The 19151-nt window shown below is 39.1% G+C and overlaps 2 protein-coding genes across 2 annotated transcripts; one reads left to right on the top strand and one right to left on the bottom strand.

Annotated features, from left to right (window-relative positions):
* Positions 1–1874: 1874 nt before the first annotated feature.
* Positions 1875–16167, top strand: ppm1f (protein phosphatase, Mg2+/Mn2+ dependent, 1F). Its single transcript, XM_007557779.2, has 8 exons — positions 1875–2195; positions 3372–3581; positions 7778–7908; positions 8646–8842; positions 8920–9108; positions 9200–9343; positions 11307–11400; positions 12859–16167. Exons 2-8 carry the CDS (start codon positions 3415–3417, stop codon positions 13188–13190), a joined length of 1254 nt encoding a protein of 417 aa, XP_007557841.1. The 5' UTR covers positions 1875–2195; positions 3372–3414; the 3' UTR covers positions 13191–16167.
* Positions 16168–18064: 1897 nt separating this feature from the next.
* On the bottom strand, positions 18065–19151 carry LOC103141944 (C-X-C motif chemokine 11-like). The gene is made up of 4 exons (XM_007557778.2): positions 18977–19151; positions 18693–18822; positions 18512–18589; positions 18065–18402 (listed from the first exon to the last, which is right to left on the bottom strand). Exons 1-4 carry the CDS (start codon positions 19029–19031, stop codon positions 18312–18314), a joined length of 354 nt encoding a protein of 117 aa, XP_007557840.1. The 5' UTR covers positions 19032–19151; the 3' UTR covers positions 18065–18311.

The following is a 19151-nucleotide window of genomic DNA, read 5'->3' as shown; positions in this document are numbered from 1 at the left end:
TTATGCAAATTGAAGTTACCTGGCAAAGAGCTTTCATAGGATGAAAAAATATTTTGTGCTCTCCTTGTTTTTATTCTGTCAACAGAGACAAAATTGACTTAAACCGAGAACCTCAGGTGATCCGTGAGGCCAGGTGCCAGGATAACCACTTTGGCGGGAGGTGCAACAGTGCCTTGGGACTAGAGGTCATCCCCGTTACCCTTAGGATGCCTGTTCTGAGGAAAAACTCGGCATGCTTCCCCCTACCCAGCTACTCTGTAGAATTTGAGGACATTACTGTCGCATGCATATGTGCCTCAGCCCGCACACAGGAAGAAATAGCACAGGGTTGAAGTCAGACATCTGGAAATCTTTATTTAGTCAAAAAAGATGTGGCATCTGTGATTAGTGAGAACTATCTCTTTTAAACCATTGTGTTCATCAGTAAGACAGTAAACATTCAGTAGATATCTGCAAATTAATTAGCTCTGTAAATGTTAGATTCATCTGCATCATTATTGTTGTATTGAACAAGTTGTTTTAATAACAGTTAGGTCACAGCATAAATATGCATAAAAACAACAATATACTAGTTAATAAAATGCTAAACAGTTGATGTGGAGTGAAACTTGTATTTATTTGACAGAATGATATATTTCAAGAGTTTGTTTTTGTTCATTTCGATTATAATGGATTCGACCTGGTGGTGAGACTCGATGAAGATTCTTCTTCAAGTTAATTGCAGGGTCTGTAAATGATTAATTGCATTTTGGTTAACAACTGTAAGTAAAGCAACATTTTAAATTAATAAAACTTTTTTATTGATGTTAGAAATAAATGAGCTGAATAATGAGCTCAACAAAATAGATATCTCCTGTTTTGAATCTGATATTCAGGTTATTTGACCATCAGACATGCTGCAAAGTGTTATTTAGTCACTCATCTGTGACGTGTTTCAGAAATTCTTCATCAATCATGGAACTTCTTTGAACAAATCTGTTTTTAGAAATGTTTAGCACTGAGATTATATTGAGATGATGTTGTAGATTTGAATAGCTTAAGTGATTGAGCAGCATCTGCCTTAATTAGAGCTAATGAAAACGTAAAATTCAGTGTCTTGAAAAACTGCATTATTACATTAGAACAATAAATAACAGATTTTTAAAACCGAAACATGCACTAATATCCCATTCTACTACACAGTAGTTGCACACAGGACCCATTCAGGTCTTCTTTTATATTAATCATATTACCAAAGCAGCGTGGCACGGAGCATGTGGCTCCAAACACACTACAGCAGCATATGAAATCATCACTGACTGTGAAACATAATGCTGAACCTCAGGCAGCTTGAATTTGCTGCCTTTCTCTTTTTTTTTATCTGACTCCAGAACTGTGAAAAAAGGACAGTCCAGACCTCTTCTCCTTTGCACAGGTTAGGTGATTATGGCACTAACTCAAAAACAGATTACCACAAGTAACATGACAACACTTTGCATGACGCAAATGTTGTCACGTAGTTTTGTTAATGGTTTTTACACTGTGACTAAATGACATCATATTGATGTTCTTAGTTGTCAGAGACACAATAACGCCTTCCTGAGCTCAGCGGTTCAAACTCATGAAAAAAGAATGGATGCTATTTGCCAAAATATTCCTGGCGATCTTCCACTCTCTTTCAGCAAACAGTTGAGACAGAATTGTTTTTGACGTCACCACTGTTTACCATCTATTTTACCTGCCATTTAAAGTATTCTTAATTTGTCTGTAGCTCATGTATCCATACCAACCGGGGAGATGGAAAAGTTAAAACACTACCGCTTCCTATAGGTGAATATATCACAGATTTCAAAAGAAAATTAAAACGGGAGGCAGCGGATAATATAGAAAATAGCGCCACCTTCACTTCCGGAGTGCAATGGTCCCATTTCCAAATATGGTGTTAGTCTGCCATGTGGTCTGTCCCCACCCCTTACTGTTTGCTGCAACGAGGTCCTTCTCAGCAGAAGGGTCCAACGTAAAGCGGAGCTTTTTTTTTTTTTTTTGCAGATCTGTAAACACCATGGATAGTACTCGCTCAGTTCAGACGTTGTTTTCATCGTCCCTGCGGGTAGTGGAAGTAGACAGCGTGGTAAATGCATCTCCTCTCGTCTTTGTGTAACTGAAGGGCGTGTTTCTGTACCACTATTCTACAAAGGAACTGTTTCTATCTCAGGGTAAGACGAAAACACAACTTTTTGCTTGGGTAAAAATGAGCATTTCTTCACCCATTCGAGTTTTTAGCTTCTGACGACACAATTCTGTGTGAACATGACCAACCATATGTTTAAAGAAGCATTCTAAGGTGTCCGTATTCCGCTCGCCGAGTTTCTCCAGCTTTCTTCTCTTTCTAAGGCAGATTCAACTATACCGTTACTTATCCATCTTTAGTTGTTCGCTTTGTGAGCTAGGCTCACCTGATAACCACAGCGAGAACTTAAGGACGCGTTCGAAGGCTTTCCTTTGTTGTTTTCTAAGGACACTTTAAGTTTTTCAAAACTGATTTCCGATACGGGATAGCATCATGCTCACTTTGAAAGGTGTTGGCTGGGTCTCTGCTGGGTAATTTACGGAAGCTTGTGTTTAACAGTAAAAAAAAAAAAAAAAAGCAACACGACTTCCTGTTCCTGCATACCGACATGGTTGTAATTTATTTTTGTTCAGCAATATGAGCCACTTCGGCAATTCTGCTCCACAAAAATGCTTGAAAGTTGTTTATCAAGTTTTTGTCATATCACAGAATCTTCCCAGGAAACGGGCGTTTCTGAAGATTAAGCTCTAATAGAGAGACATCAAGCTGAAATGATTTGAGCTCAGCCCTGCTGCTCTAATGAACAATGCAGGACCGTTTCCCCATCCCAATTTATTTCCCATCTTTAATTTGGGAAAACCTGGGTTGGACAATTTTTGCTGGAGTTTGTGACATAGATTTACCAGTTTAACTAACATATATGTTGTTGGATCATTTTAGTGAAGTTATTAATTTGTAACATCACAGTAATAACCATGTTTTTTTTCTACATTACATTTGACACAGATATGGTTTGTTTTGTATTCATATTTCAGTTTATGCTTAATTTATGATTAAAGCCATGTTTCCACCTGTGTACGTGCTTATATAATTGTGTAATTTACTTGTAAAAATAATAATCTATTTTAATAATACACGATTAATAAATCCTTACATTTTGAGTTACTATCATCTCTGAACTGAAGCATACATTTGGCTATTTGCTAGTTAACTGTCATCAAATATTTGGCAATGAAAAAAACAACTTTTTGTTTTAATATATGATGAATGTCTACATATCTTTGACCTAAACATGTTCAATAAAGTAATTTTTTTTTATCAGCTGTTCATCAGATTGCAGTCTGCAGAGATCCCAAGTGGCTGGAATGGAGGAGGAGGAGGCCCAGTGCTTCCTGAAGAAGCTTGTGGAGGAATTCCCTGCTGCTCTGAAAGAAGACGCTCCTCTGCCGGTCAGCTCCCTGAGTCGGAGAGTCTCACTGGAGGAGCTGCAAGGAGAGAGCCTGGAGCTGGGCCAGAGGCTGCTGGCTGCTCGGTATGGATATACACTTCATTCATTCTTTTGGCTTGGACCTCAATACCTGCTGGTTGTTACACATGCCAGCTGGGGAATTTAGCTTTGCTACCTTCAACATAATATATAGAAACAGTTTTGGAGCTTGCATGCATGCTGCTGTAGGAAGCCACTGGGAGGACCTGAGTCTTGCCTTTAAGATGTGATCAAAGCACAGAAGCACAAGTCGTGTTTCTTTATTTGGTCCCGCTGTCTTTAAGAGGGGCTGCACTGGGTCCTGTCCAGGGTGTACCACACCTCTTGCATTTTCACTGTGGGTAATATGCACCATAACCCCTTACACTCCTCTTGAAGAATGGTTTCAAGAGGACTATCCAAGTTTTTTGAACAAACCTCCCATTTCCTGAAGTATTTATCAGCATTCATAAATACTCTAAATTCCTGACTTTGCCTCATATGTCAATACTAGTGAAATCACATCCAAATCTGCTCTTGCTTGTAGCATTCATCCACCATGCTTATGACACTACACCACACCAAGTTATGAATACCCTTTAAAAACTTTATCTCTCAAACCTCTTAGGATGACATTTCCCATGTCTTTAAAAGCTAGCTTTCATTTTTAAATGTTTGTTAAATACACTTCAGCCTACACATCACACACCTGGTTAGACAGAGATTGTTAGATTCCCTGAGCTTTTTAAAAAAAAATCCTTTATCCTTTATCCACCAGTCCTACGTGTACTTGTCTGTGTGTTGCATTCTTCACATACTTTAGCAGCTCTCCCTTGCACTGCTCATTAATGATCCACTGTTAACTCTGCTTGGGGAAGCCACTACTGTTCTAAAAGAAAAGCTACTTATGCTATGTAAACAGTCAGAATATAAAGTGACGTGATGTATGCTTTTCTTTTTTGAGAAAGATTCAGACTTTTCAGCAGCTAACAGGAAGGCTGAACAGAATACTACAAAGCTGGTCTGTATTGTTTGTTTTAACTTTTAACCTCTGTTTGATTTGGAAATGCTGGCCGGCTTTTTTTTTATATTTTGGGTTTAAGGTAAAGAGAGATTGTTAGATTTATTAGAAATAGCTTTTATTGTCCTGCAAAGAAAAAATTCAGGTGTTAACTTCTCTAAACCTCAGAAACATTTGCCATCAGCAGAGCTGGCAGAGAACATGCCTTATGTTATCAGCTTGGACAGACAGTTTATCAGTTTCTCGACTGTTAAAGGGGTTGAAGATGGAAAATCTCTGGTTGTTTTTAGTTTCTCCATTTGACGAACCAAAATATTCAGAGAGCTTGCATTGGTGTTTCCCAACCAGAAGGCCTGAATGAACAAAGAGGTCAAAGAACTGCTGAGGGAGAGACCCAATGCTCCATCCCACCATGCTTTAAAGTCTTCCATCATCCTTCTTCCAAAAACGAACATTAGCAGTCTCAATGACTACCGGCCAGTGGCACCAACCCCCATTATCATGCAGTGCTTTTGAGAAACAGGTTCAGAGTCATATCACTTCACGTCTGCCATCCACACTAGACCCCCACCAGTTTATATACAGAACCAACTGCTCTACAGACGATGCCATCATTTCCGCTCTGCACGCCACATTGACACACGTGGAACAGTAAAGGAGCTGTGTTAGGCTGCTCTTCCTGGACTTCAGCTCGACTTTTGAGACCTTTAGTCCGAGCAGACTGATGAGGAAACTGGTGAACCCGGATCTTCTCCACAACATCTGCTGCTGGATCATGGACTTCCTGACAGACAGCTCCCAGAGGATGAGAGTAGGATCCCACCAGCCCTAAGCAATGAGCACCGGCACCAGCTCTCAACAAGACTGTGTGCTAAGCTCCCTACTATGTACCCTCTACAATTATGACTGTAGCTCCACCCACCCAAACAACACCGTCATGAAGTTTGCTGATGATACCACTGTGGTGGAGCTTATATCTAGAGGAGATGAGGCTGCATACAGACTGGAGGTGGAACTGGAGCATTTATTTATTTATTTATTCTTAACATCTTAGTTGTTCAGGATGTTTCTTGGAGAATTGCTGTTTTTTTAAATTTCGTTGTGATTTATTTGTGTAGAATGACATTAAGAGGAATTCTGATTCTGATTCTTTAGCTAGGCTAAATCACTCCTAGGCTAGCAACTCTAACTATTGTTTACAGCTCCATTTGTTTTGTTCTTTTACTGCAGCTTTTGAGGATAGAGTTAGCTAATGTTCCGTTTGAATTAGTTTCAATTTCTGTATTTTATCACGTTTCATTAATACTTTCCTTTGATGTTCTTTGAGTAACTTTGGATTAACTTGTGTATAGTGCTAAGACAATCATGATGAACCAACTATTAAAATAATCGTCAACTATTTTATTAATTGAGTAATGGTTAGCTGGAGAGTACAGACTCAAAACAAGGCCATTTGCTGAACAAATAGCCTTTTAATTACTACTGAACTCAGAGCAGTAATTAAACCTAAGCTTTACAAAAATGTATACATTTTTCATTATGATAAAAAAGTGCTCTGTTTTCGTCCCGAAACTCTTCATGTAACAAGTTTTAGCTTCACCTGGTTCAAATTCTTGAAAACAAAAACAAAAAAACTCCTATTATGCACCTTTCACTATTCAATTATTAAATGATTAATCTAAGAACTAGTCAACAGATCAACCCTACACTGTATTGATAATCAGCCAACAGAAAGGCCTGAGCTTTTCACATGTTGATGCTAAAAGTGTTCTTTTAGTTGTAGATCCATTCTTTGCTCCAAATGATCAAGTGTTCACTAAAGGATTAATGTTATTGCATTTTAGGTAATAAAATGTTTATTTTATTGTCTTAAAAATGATTTATTTGTTTATTTGCATCTTTTAGTGTATTTCTAATATTGCATAGACAAGGCTGAAGTGGTTAATTGATAAATCTGCAGAATGTGCCAATTTGTTTATCTGATCAGTAGAATAATGATTAATTAGCCCTACTTGTGTATAAATATACTTCATAAATAAAGTTACCTTTTCTTGATTGCTTATTGGCTGTCCTATAAATAGCTAAAATTTGCTAAATAGTATCATCACCTAATTTGCATAAATTGCCATATACATAGAGCCTTTATTGAATGCTAACATGAATAATATTGTGGCTGAAACAAAATGAATAAAAGAAACTAAATATGTTTAAGAATACTTGTGAAATTTATTCAATGGATCCCAGTGATTTTTAGTTTTTGTTTTTTCATTCCATCATTCCAACCAACCTTCTTTTTCTGTCTTTGGATTGGAGAATCAAAAAAGAAACTCCGGTTGAGTTCCTTAGTTTTCATTTATTTGATTATTGAGGTTAGTTTATGAAACCAGGTGAGATCAGTAATGAACGGAATGACCCAGCAGCACCACCTTAGCCTGAATGTTTTTTTTTGCTGGTAGGATCTCTCACTAATCCCTCCTTTGAAAAAGATTGGCCAACGCCAAACAAGATGGTGTCTTTTTTTATATTTTGTTGGCTCTAGTAGCCTTTATTTGAAAGTAGGTCAACAGGAAAGAGGGGGAAGACATGCAGCAAGTGTCACCAGGCCAGGAATCAAACCTGCAACCACTGCCATGAGGACTAAGGCCTCAATATGCGGGTCGTGCTTTGCTCCTGCACCACCACAACACCACAAGATGGTGTCTTGATGCCATCTTGTGGCAGCAGTAGCATATGTTGCCTCCATCTGTGGAAGTGAACTTTTAAGCCAACTTTTAAGTCGTCTTTAAGGAATAAGAATTTTCACACTGAAGAGGTGCTGCTTGTTGATAGCAGTGCAACTGATTAGTCCTTAGTTGGAAAACAATGAGTAAAATAAGTATGTAAAATTTAGAAAATGTATCACAAGCTCATGTGCTTTCTGACATGCCGATATGTTTTCCACTTTACCCTGTCAGGAAGAGCTTATATCCTGTCTACAGAAACACCATTGTTTCACCAGTTTCCTGCTTCCTAAACTCGGTTTTCTTTTCGAAGATATGGCATTTTGTAAAGGGCCAGGAGTGTTAGATGACTTATTTCACTGTTGACTTTACCTGCTGCTTCTTATTGATGAAACTTCTTCAGGGTCTAGATCTTTCTGGAGCAAACATTTCTATTCTGGGCTTTATGTCCATCTATCTGTCCAGCTGTTTGCTGCCCAAGTTCAGAACTTGATCTGAATGTGCATGTCTGTGTGATTCAGGGGAGCTCCCTCAGGCCTCAGGGTCCTCCTCTGCCAAGCAGCGGTCACCCAGCTTCTGAAGGACGACCTGTCTCCGTTTCACTGTCCACCGGAAGCTCAGGCATACCTGGAAGATGAGGAAAAAGTTGTCTGTAAGTTGTTTTTTTAGTTGCCTGTTACATGTAGCAAAAATAAGAATGGGGTATTATTTTAGGACTGAAGCAATTAGTCAGATTAATCATTGTCTGACTGTAATATAAAGACTCAAAAAATAAATGCCATTTGGTGAAAGAACAACATACTCAGGGCAGTAAGTAAATCAAAACTACACGAAAGGTATATACATTTGGTTTTAAGATGAAAAACCCTACTTGCATGTAAATGTGTTCTATCCAAAACCTCCCAATTGGAATTGTTTGATTTACGTGGTTCAAATTGTGTAAAAAAACGATCTCCTATTAAGCATCTTTTACTTTCCAATTATGAGCCAGTAATTAATGACCAGATCAGTCCCACAATGTAAGTCGAGTTGATGTTAAGTTGAGCAGAAAGGCCTGAGCTTTCACATGTCAATATTGGAAGATTTTTTTTTAGCTGGAGATGCATCCCTTGATACAAAAGGTGAAGAATTCACATTGTTTTTATTTATTTATTTTAGGTTGGAAAATGTTTATTGTCTTATTTAAAAAAAAAATTCAATTATTTGTTTATTTGCATTTCTAATACTGTATGAAAAGACTTGTTTGGGTAAATGAAAAATCTGCAGTCAAATTTTTTTATCTGATTACTCGATTAATCTACATAACAATTGATAGGATAATCAATTACTAATATATTTGTTTGCTGCTATTTATTCAAATTTTTATTTTTGGCTCTGCGCTACTTCCAGTGCTCGAGTCGGAAGCAGTCCAGCGGCTCTTCCTGAACCATCTGATAGGTGTAGCACTCAGATGGAACCAGGAGCTCCCTTCCTCCCTGCCTCCTCCCAGCTTTCAGTGTTCTGTTCATGCTATCAAGAACACAAGGAGGAAGATGGAGGACAAGCATGTGGCGCTGACTGAATTCAACCAGCTCTTTGGCATTCAGGTAAACACCCTGAAAAGTAAACACTGCTTTGCCAGTGTTCTCCATTGTCACTCAGCTTGGCTGTGATCCTGATCTAGGATGGAGTAGAGCGGGCCTACTACGCTGTGTTCGACGGTCACGGGGGAGTGGATGCTGCCATTTACGCTGCCACTCATCTCCATGTTACTCTGAGCAAACAGGAGACACTGCAGAGTAACACCAGCATGGCTTTTAAAACTGCCTTCAAGAAAACAGACAACATGTTCAGACACAAAGCCAAGAGAGAGGTATAGTTATGTTCTACAAGCTGTTGTTTTCTCTCCATGAACCACACTGTATGCTTCAGATGAATCTATATGTGGAGTTTTGTGTCAACAGCGTCTGCGGAGTGGGAGCACAGGAGTGGCCGTGCTGATTCATGGCCAGCAGTTGACCGTGGCTTGGCTCGGAGACTCTCAGGCAATGTTGGTTAGAAAAGGACAGGTTGTCACACTCATGGACCCCCACAAACCAGAGAGAGAGGTACTTGTTCTACTAATTCTTCCTGCTTTGTTTCCTGCTCTGCCAACAACAAATGACACTGGTACAATAGAATGGAATAGAATATACTTTATTGTTCCCTGTGAGAAATTTTTAGTGGACTCAAGGGTGTGCACTGAATAGTTGCTGCTGCTCAAACTAACAATAACATGCAACACATATAAACAGCTAAAAACGTAGACTACACACAGATCGAAAACAACAACAGATTACCCAGGTTACTGCACACCTTTCATACTATTTAAAATTTTGATTAAAATTTAAATAGTAATGATGTACCGAAGAGAATTTTAAAAAACTGAGTTTATTTTTTTGGGGATTATGTACCTTCTTCAAGAAGGCAAGAGCTCATATTCCAAATATGGGATGTGGGACAGATCCAACAATGATGTCTGAGACAAAGTCACTGACACTATCTCAGCCTGTTTCTGGTTGTCATATAGTTAAATAACACTGAATCAGTCAGGTTTTAAATTTGAAACAATTAGGAATTTATTTTTCACTCTTCCTAACAACAGTGACCTTAGAAGTCTTTGAATTCCTCTCACATTTTTACTGAGCTATGTGTTTTCTACACAAACACAGAGCATGTAGTTCCACATCTAAACAACATTTATTAGATTTATGAATATATTGGTTATTAAATCCCCTTTTTGAGGTGTTGAGGTAGGAAAGTTATCATTCAGAAGTGGGTCCTGGATGCCTGGTCCAAGTCCCCTTTAAACTACCACTAGCACTTTAAGCTAAGTGCTAGTTTAAAAGGACAGAAATGTGTAGAAAATCATCTGTGACTCTGTTGTTTAGATAATAACGACCATTAGGGTCAGACCAGACAGGACTTCAGCTGATAACTGGCCAGTTTATCTGTCTGCCTCCTCACACCAGCAGGCGCACAAAGAAGATGGCTCCCTCAGTGTAGATTGTTCTGAATGGTGCCCAGACGATGTATGTTGATAATGATGTAGTATTTAATTGGAACATCCACCAATTATGGCATGCTATGGATTATTCTATGTATGAATCTGTTTAGGGCAGGAAATGGTTATGGAACCAACAATTATGTGTAACTCTTGAGTGTTAGAACTTTGCCTTTTCTGGCCTGGAATTGGTCACTGCTGGAACCTGTTCTACCTGCCTTGGCGTCCCTAATATCTAGAGAAGAATCAGTCAACATGCATCTCCTTAGTCAAAACCGAGATGCAAAGTTTTTGAAACATTCACAGGAGACAATTGTTACTTTCAGATGTCAGCTATGCTAACTTTTGATTCACCACATTTTAATAGATATGACTCCACTATTTAGCTTTTAATTTTGTTTGTGTATTTAATAATAATAATAATAATATCTCCTTTAGCAGGACTCGTGTGCCACATGAAGCTACCAAAGGTCAACACAATTAACCTTCCATTTAAAAAGAACTTTAAATCTAGACTAAAACCCCACCTGTTTGGGATTGCTTTGAAACATCAGAAACATTATCAACAGTCTGATGTGTAACAATGGCACTTGACAAAATGTAATGTTTCAATTGCAATTGTGTTCTATGACTTTGTATTTTGTGTTTTTATGATGTAAAGAACCTTAAACTGCCTTGTTGCTGAAATACACTATACAAATAAACTAGAGTTGACATAACTTGACAAAGATTCTACCAGCTCATTCTCAAAACAAAACATCATCATTAAATTAAGTTGGTGGTTTCTCTGTAATCTTATTAAACAAAATAACTTGCAATGTTTAGTATTTTCATCATCAGGAAAACACAATTTGATTATTGACGAGGTGTTTACTTCTGAATAAACTAAAGACGCCATTCAAGCCTCATTGAATGGCGACATTTTCTCATTGTTTTTTCTGAACTGTTTGGGATCAAAGCACATTACTGCTGATCCAGCAGTAATCAGGAGTCAGATGTTCATGTTATTTTTGTTCTCTGTTTTACAGGATGAAAAACAGAGAATAGAAGATCTTGGGGGTTGTATCACCTTCATGGGTTGCTGGCGAGTTAATGGCACCTATGCTGTCTCCAGAGCCATTGGTAAGACATCCTCAACCAACCAGAACGGAGAACACGGAATTGTGCCAAGCTACAATACACTTAGAAAAAGCTTTAGCTATGGTTGTGACTATGTTGTTGAAAATGTACCCTTTGCAATATTTAATATTTTTATCTAGTTGCATATTTTTATTCATTAGGAACCTTATAACTAAAAGTCAATTTTTATTTGATAGGTGATAAAAAGAATCAAAATCATTAAGTAGGTAAAACTTGCTGTTCTCCTGCAGCTACATGTTAGTGAGAACACTGATGTCTGAAATGAAGGCCTTTTTTAAACAACCAGGCCCAAATACCAAGTTGAAAACTTGCCAAAGGTAGAAAACCAAAGCATCCTTGCATCTCATGAACAGATTTTACAGAGACTCTGAAACTCCTGAGCCCAAAAATACTTCCAGCATCATTCATTCAGTTAACCTTAGAAAGGGACATGTCGTCATACTCATGAACTCTCCTCTTGGCTCTGATTGGTTGTTTTTTCCACACTGTTTTTTGTGATTTGTTGAACATAAAGATAATAAGAAATCTTGATGAATGAACTACTCACGAGTCCTCAAATGAGACCTAGAAAAGTACAGCAACAAAACTTTTTCAATGTAGCTGCACCACTGGCACAAAAGTTAACCCAGTTTTTCCTGACGGTTTGTATCTGGTTTGGTGGATTGATGCAGCCGGAAACCTCAGCTAACCGAGCTTCACACAGGAATACAGACATTACTCGGCTTAACATGCAGCAGCAACGCTCTGCTGTGAAATTGTAGACTGTTAATCTCTGTTAGCATAGTGTTAAATCCCAATGATCTGAAATTTGTCATCTTGAGTTGTTTTAAAAGTCAGATTAAACAGATGATGTGTTGGCATTCAACACTCTGAAAAAGGATTTTCTTTCCAACATGCTCGCAGTAAAATGACATTTTTTTACATCAGGTAGAACAGTTGCTAATAATGACGTCACAGAATCTCACAGCAAAAAGTCTGAACTATCCTTTAACTTTCTATTTAGAGTCAAGTCTTAATCTGAGATATAAACAACAAACTTGCTATTTAAGATGTAAAACTATGTATATTTTTATAAGTATTCCTCTTTAACAATTTGGGACTTGGGCAGTTCAGACAAAAATAATTTCATTAACTTCAGACAGAAATAACTTCAAATTAAACAGCAACTGAAGTGTTAAAGTGGAGTGAACAACACCTTCAAACGATTAACCATGCATTAATTCTAAAACCTTTAATAATAACCAGGAGGTGGCACTGCTGAGCTTTTCCAGCCTCAGAATGAACTGCTCCAGTTTTCTTTGCTGAAGAAGCCTGAAGAGGCTCTGTGTGGGAAACAAAGAGAGCAACTGAAAGCTTCCTTAGTGAAGAGGCTTTTCTGTCTGCCTGATCTGCTGTGAGTTTGCTCCGACCTGCTAATCCCATTCACATCCCTAAATCCAGGCGACTTCGACCAGAAGCCGTATGTGTCTGGGGACGCTGATTCTTCAACCATCCAGCTGTCAGGGGACGAGGACTATGTGCTGCTGGCGTGTGATGGCTTCTTTGATGCCATCAAACCTTCCGAGGTCCCAGATCTGGTTGCTGAGGCGCTCCGGGGTGCTGATGACTCTGAGACTGGAGGGAGTCTTCCACCAGAACATGCTGAAGATGGAGTGGGACACAGAGTTGCTGAGAGATTGGTAGGTGATGCCAAGGCGGCAGGGTCCAGCGATAACATCACAGTGATGGTGGTGTTCCTGCGTCCGCCTGGCCAGCTGCTGGCTAACTCATAAACCCAGCTGCATCCAGAGGAAAGGAACCATGCAGCTCGCCTCAGGACACACTCAGCCCTCTACAGGCAGCCAGACTAACCCAGAATCCTCACATCTGACATATCCACAGCTAATATCTGTGCTAGACTGGCACATGACTTGGCTTTTTACTCAAGAAATCATGCAAATTCAATGTTATATGAACTTATGTGCACTCTAAGTGGAAATTATTGTTGATATCAAAATATACACAGTCCTGTGGAATTGACAGTGTTTTACATTTATATCAACACATATATAAAAAGATAATGATAAAACTGTTTCCACCACTATGAGACATACATACTGTACAATTCAATGGTAAACATGCATCAGTTAGTGGAGAAATCTTCAGTAGCTTGGTTGTAAGTGTGCACCTTGTTAAACTAAATGTTTGTTTTGTGCACTTTTTGATCCACCAAACACTGATGAACCTGATGCAGCTCAGCTGTCCTAGCAGGAGTGTCCTGACATTTGCGTCATTTACCTGAAGCTCCCTACTGGAGCTGTATGTTGTGACTTCAGCTGTCTTTTGAATTTTCCATGGACAGAGAGCATCACCAAAAGAACACCAGTGAAGCATGGAGGTGGCAGCATCATACTGTGGGGCTGCTTTTCTTTAGATGGCAGAGGGATTTTTGAAAAGGTGACTGATCAAGTTAGCAGTCAACCTTTACCCAAAAACTTCAGGTCTCTGCTGCCAAGATTTCCCGCTGTGAGTCCAAGATCCAGATCAACTGAAGTGTAAACTATCAGACACAGAACGTTTTGGATCTGACGGAGTTCAGATCCAGGCTGTCAGGGTAAATACTGCTAAGTGAAGATGTGGCTGCTGTAGAGACTCCTACTGCAGACTGGATGATGCGGTAGGAGTCGTCCTACCGCATCATCTGTTGGATTAAAAGAATTAGGTCAGCGTGTGTCCACTTATGTTAGGTTATTTGTCCTTTTTTAAGTTTTATATTCCCCCCACTCCCATCCCTGTCCCCACCAAAATAACATTTGCATTATAGAGGCCTTATGTCACATTGAAGATGTAAAAGGTTTTGAAACAATTTATCATGGTTTCATTTTGATATTTTAACTTTTTAACAGGAGCGTGTAAACTTTTGAGAGTCACAGCTGTTAATTTTGCCGGGTGATGTGTGTATTGTGTGTTGTATATAGGGATATTGGTGCTAATAGTCCCATAAATCAAACCCAGATAATTAAAAGCCATCCCAGCCTGAAAGATGGACTGGTCATCAGGTTGTCGCTGGACAACACAGACAAAGGAACTTACACACATTCCCATGCAAGCACGCACGCACACCTGAGGAAAGTTGAGAGTGTTTTGTGTTTAGACATTGGGAGGAACCTGGAGTACCCAGTGAGAACATGTATGCACAGGGAGACCATGCCGACCCACTGCAGACAGGTCAGTAGGGACCAACACACTCCCAACTTAACTGTCAGGGTCTGTCCCGATGGCCGCGTCCCGCCTGCTGCCTGCCGACTGGGCTGTCAGGGTCCAACTAGGCTTTTAGGGACAGACTCAGGGTCCGACTTGCCGCTGGGTCCCAACTCCACCTTCAGAGTCTGACTCCTTCATTGGGGTCCGACTCGGCCGTCCGGTCCTGACTCGGCCTTGAGGTTCCAAACTAACTGGGCCAAAGAAACCGCTTTGGCCTGGTTGGTTCTGGATGCAGGGTCTACTGGTGTTAACCAGCCCCCTGCTGGAGTCCTTCAGGTCCTTACCTGATCTGTTCTGATCTGATCTGCTCTGACCAGATCTGGTGATGATGTGACCAGTACCTGTTGGCAGACCCAAGTGCCAACAGGTACTTAATATCTGTACCTGTTGGCTAACTACCCGTTGGCACAGAAATGTTGCTAACATATCTGTTACTAACAGTGCTGCTTCCTGTCTGACTCCAGTGAGTCAGACAGGAAGCAGCACTGACCTCTGAATGTCCTGTGGACTCTCACTGGAGGCGCTGAGCGGTCCAGCTCACACACATCTCACTCTCTTCAGGGACTTTCCAAACAGGAAGTCCCATTTGTTCAGTCTGAGCATGTCAGAGGATGCATGCATGTGTGTGTCCATGTGATTTCTCTTTAAGAAATGTGATGCCAGCAGCTAATGGTTGGTCCAAAGCCAACATGCTTAGGCTTGATCAGTATTTCAGTTTGCTGCTGTTTGCAAAACTGGCAGAATTAGCAGAGACTTCCTGCTTTGACAGGCCCACACAGGCATGTTGGGCCTGCAGCCACACTTATATACAACACATATACATTTAACCTACATAACCTTCAGCCAACTTTATCAGATTTAATATATTGATTTATTTAGAGGAGGTTAAGTTACAGTTTAGAAAGTTTTATTTTACCAAGGCTTAGTCATATCTGTGGTGGTGAGACTGTTACATTTTTAATCTGAATGCTTTTCAGACTTCATCTACTTAATCTTTTCTGTTGGTGTTGTCAGTGTTGATGGCTATTTCTTGATGGATTTGTATGTTTTGGAGGTGAGTAAACTAAAAGTCTCATGTGCCACATAGATCAGTTGGAACCTCTTTCAGATCAGAGTTGCTAGATTACAGATTGAAATTATGACCTGAAAGGGGCTACAGTTGTGAGGAATGCTCAACTTTTTTAACCATCGTGTAAAAGATGGCCAGACTCCAAACTGTGTTCTGAGACAAAGTATTAAATGCGTCTTTTATCTACTAAGAAAATGCTGATGTTAAGCATGTTGGATTGTGTACTGATTCTCACTCTGTTGGTATTCTAATATTTACTCCTGTTTGATGATTCTTTTATAAAAAAATGAATGATTTTTAGAAATGGTTCTGAACCATATCCAACTGGATGTGATGTCAGAATCTCATTGTACTCTCTTACACTGTGGATTACTGACATGGTTGGTTTTGCAGTTTTGTATTCACTAATGACTAAATAAAAGACTCCAAACAAGACATTCATCAGTTTTATATCTGGCTGCTGTTCTCACTTTGTGTGACTAGAACTTCAATCTCTCTGACACTGCTTGACTGGGAGTATAATGGTGTAAAGTTTCCTCAGAGTTAAAAGAAACTCAGTTAAGTTAAATAAAAATCCCTTTTTTTACCCTTATAAGTTTTTTTTGTCCATTTGGCAGGAATTTTAGAGAATCTCATTGTCAGTCAACTTTATAATACATGCCTAGATATGGGCATGTAAAGAGACAGGAATATCAGTTGTACAGTGTAATTTATGCAAAACTATATGAAAGATTTATGTTATATTTCCTCTTATCTGACATGTCTGATAAAACTATTTAGCTCTTCCTTGCAAACAGAGCAAAGCAGTCAGCTGATTAAGATAAAATATATTTTGCTCCTAGAAAAATACTAAGGGGACTTGTGAAAAAAACATTTCAGTCTTCTTCCTTCAACATGTAATTTACCTTTTGAAAGAATTTCAGAAGCTTGTGCCATATGGCTATTTGAAGTGGTTGACTGAAGTTGCTTTGTTTTACTTTTTATTTTAATCCAAAATAACAGCAGGTTGTTGTTTTATTATCAGGTGGTGAAAGTGTCAGAGCCATAAGAAAAATTGACACAACTGTTTTGCTTTTTCACTGAGTTCATCTTACTTTCTGTTCTCGTTTTTCCTCCAGCAGATGTGTTTCCAAGAAACTGTGAGGGTGGGGTTGAGGGGGGTATGACAGAAACGGCAAAACATAAATGTGTCAATGTTTATTTAGCCAAAGCTAGGTCTGAAGTTCATACTGCTATTGAAAAAGAGAGAAAGTAATTATTTTTTTAATTAATAAGCATTAACATTCATGAACTATTTTACAAATGCTGCAGTTTTGTCAGGTTGCAGCTGTGGTATTCAGGTGTGCTAAGACGATGTCAGAACCTCAGCAGTTACCTTTGAAAAGAAACTGTTGTTTCCCATGAACCTGGGAAGGAGTTTTTCTCATTCTGGATTTAAAGGAGTTTACTGATGCAGCGCCATCTACTGACAGACTGATGCATCCTTCCAGCAGCTTTTAGACTTTATGACCAACTACACTCTACATTTTCTACCATACTCTTTGTATTTCATTGTTTTTATGTGCAATTATTCAGGTAGATTTTGTACTTTTTAGAAATTATTTAGCATGAAGACTCAGAAAATGATCCTTGTTGGACACCTGTCTAATAACTACATTTTTTTCTTATGCTGTATATTTGCCCTTATGTTACAGTCTTTTAATTCTTATTTTTGTTGTCTTGGTTGAAAATTCATGACTGGTTGCTGCTGATCAGAGGTTGGTAGACTACTCAAAAGTTCTACTCAACTAAGAGTAGCACTATTTCAACATACGTTTACTCAAGTAAAGGTAAAAAGTGTCTGTCCAAGAAATTACTTAGTTACTGTATAACTGATCATAATATCTGATTAGTATTTGAAAATGATGGATCCGGACAGACAGAAAAATATATTTATTTGTACATTCTGATATTTTAAAGACTGAAATCCAAAAATAATACAAATAATTATAAAATAAATTCAGGAATGCTTCTACAAGTCAATTTTTAAACATAAAACTCAAGAAACCAATACTTACAGTAAGTAATGTGTATAAACAGTACGCGCAATGAACGTCTTGCAACATCTGCTGTTACTGCATGTTCACTGGACCTCGAATGCCTCAGCAAATAGATCATTGATCTAATTATAAACTGCATTGCTTTGATCTCAGTGTGACATTCTGCTCTCCGTCACTTCTTAAAAACGATAACATTTTAATTAAAGCTGCAAGTAGCGTTGGAGGCCTTGCAGCTCAGTTCCACTCCAGCTGAAAACACATTCAACATGAGGAGTGCAAAAAGAGTTGACACAAAAAGTATGAGGTTGTTTTTATTTCCCATAGTAGAAAAATTTCTAAAAGCTGTAGAGTATATAAAAACTGTACAGTTGTATCTCTATATAAAGACTTTTTAACAAGGAATAATAAAGTATACAGAAGGTAAAGAAACTGGCCATCATAATCACTGGGTATTTTCTACATTTGCTGCATTTAGAGTGGTGTTATTGTGAAACAGAAAAGCACAGTTGGTGCTCGGCACCTTCAGCTTTCAGAACTGAGTTCTACAGTCTGGATGTCGCCTGCTGTGTTGAGCCTGAAGTGGAAGTGTGAGCTGGAACCATCGTTGTGTACACAGCTCCAGTTTTTCTGGATCTGAAACAAAGACCAGACTGTTAGGACGACACAGCAGATTTCTGAAACATACCCCATTGAATAATTTCACAGAATCTCCTCAGAGACGGAGCATTTCACTTGATCTTACCTGTTCTTCAGATTCAAGATAAGCTGTCCAATTCGTGACTTTGGATCCACACACTTTTCCTTGTTTCCCAGTGTAACACTAGAGGAAAGAAAAAAACAACAAAGGACCCACATTAGGGATGAACAGTGCAGAGTGGGTTTACCCGAGCTTTGCATCACTCAGAAAGTAAAACAGAACTTACATGATCTCAGTGCGGGGGCAGAAGGTACTTGGGTGGTAAACAACAGGCTCTGTGAGGATGCTCTGCAGTCGGACCCTGTTCAGGAAGCTGCTGGAACACTTGCATTTATTGGACCTGTTGGCTGGCTGAGCTGTGGAAGAAAGGAAGAAGCATGGTCTCATTACATCCTGATCTTCTGTCAGTCAGAAAAACAAAGAACCCAAAAGTGTGACATTTCATACATGCAAGCTATCCTTTTTCCCACCACACACTTACTCAATTATTCTAAAAAAAACTCAAAGTACCTTGAGCACAGAGGAGAAACAGGCAGGCCACAAATCCAATCACAGCGGATTTCATCTTGTGGGTCTAGAAGCTTCAGGGTCAGCCTCAGCGTCTGTCTTTGGTTTGAGCTGCTGATGCTCTGATGCAGCAGGCAGTCCTGTTTTATAGCAGCATTGCCACTATGAGCACTGCTGT

This window comes from Poecilia formosa, unplaced genomic scaffold (genome assembly GCF_000485575.1).
Source record: "Poecilia formosa unplaced genomic scaffold, Poecilia_formosa-5.1.2 Scaffold91, whole genome shotgun sequence".
Taxonomy (NCBI): domain Eukaryota; kingdom Metazoa; phylum Chordata; class Actinopteri; order Cyprinodontiformes; family Poeciliidae; genus Poecilia; species Poecilia formosa.
This window is presented reverse-complemented; position numbering and strand designations above follow the sequence as displayed.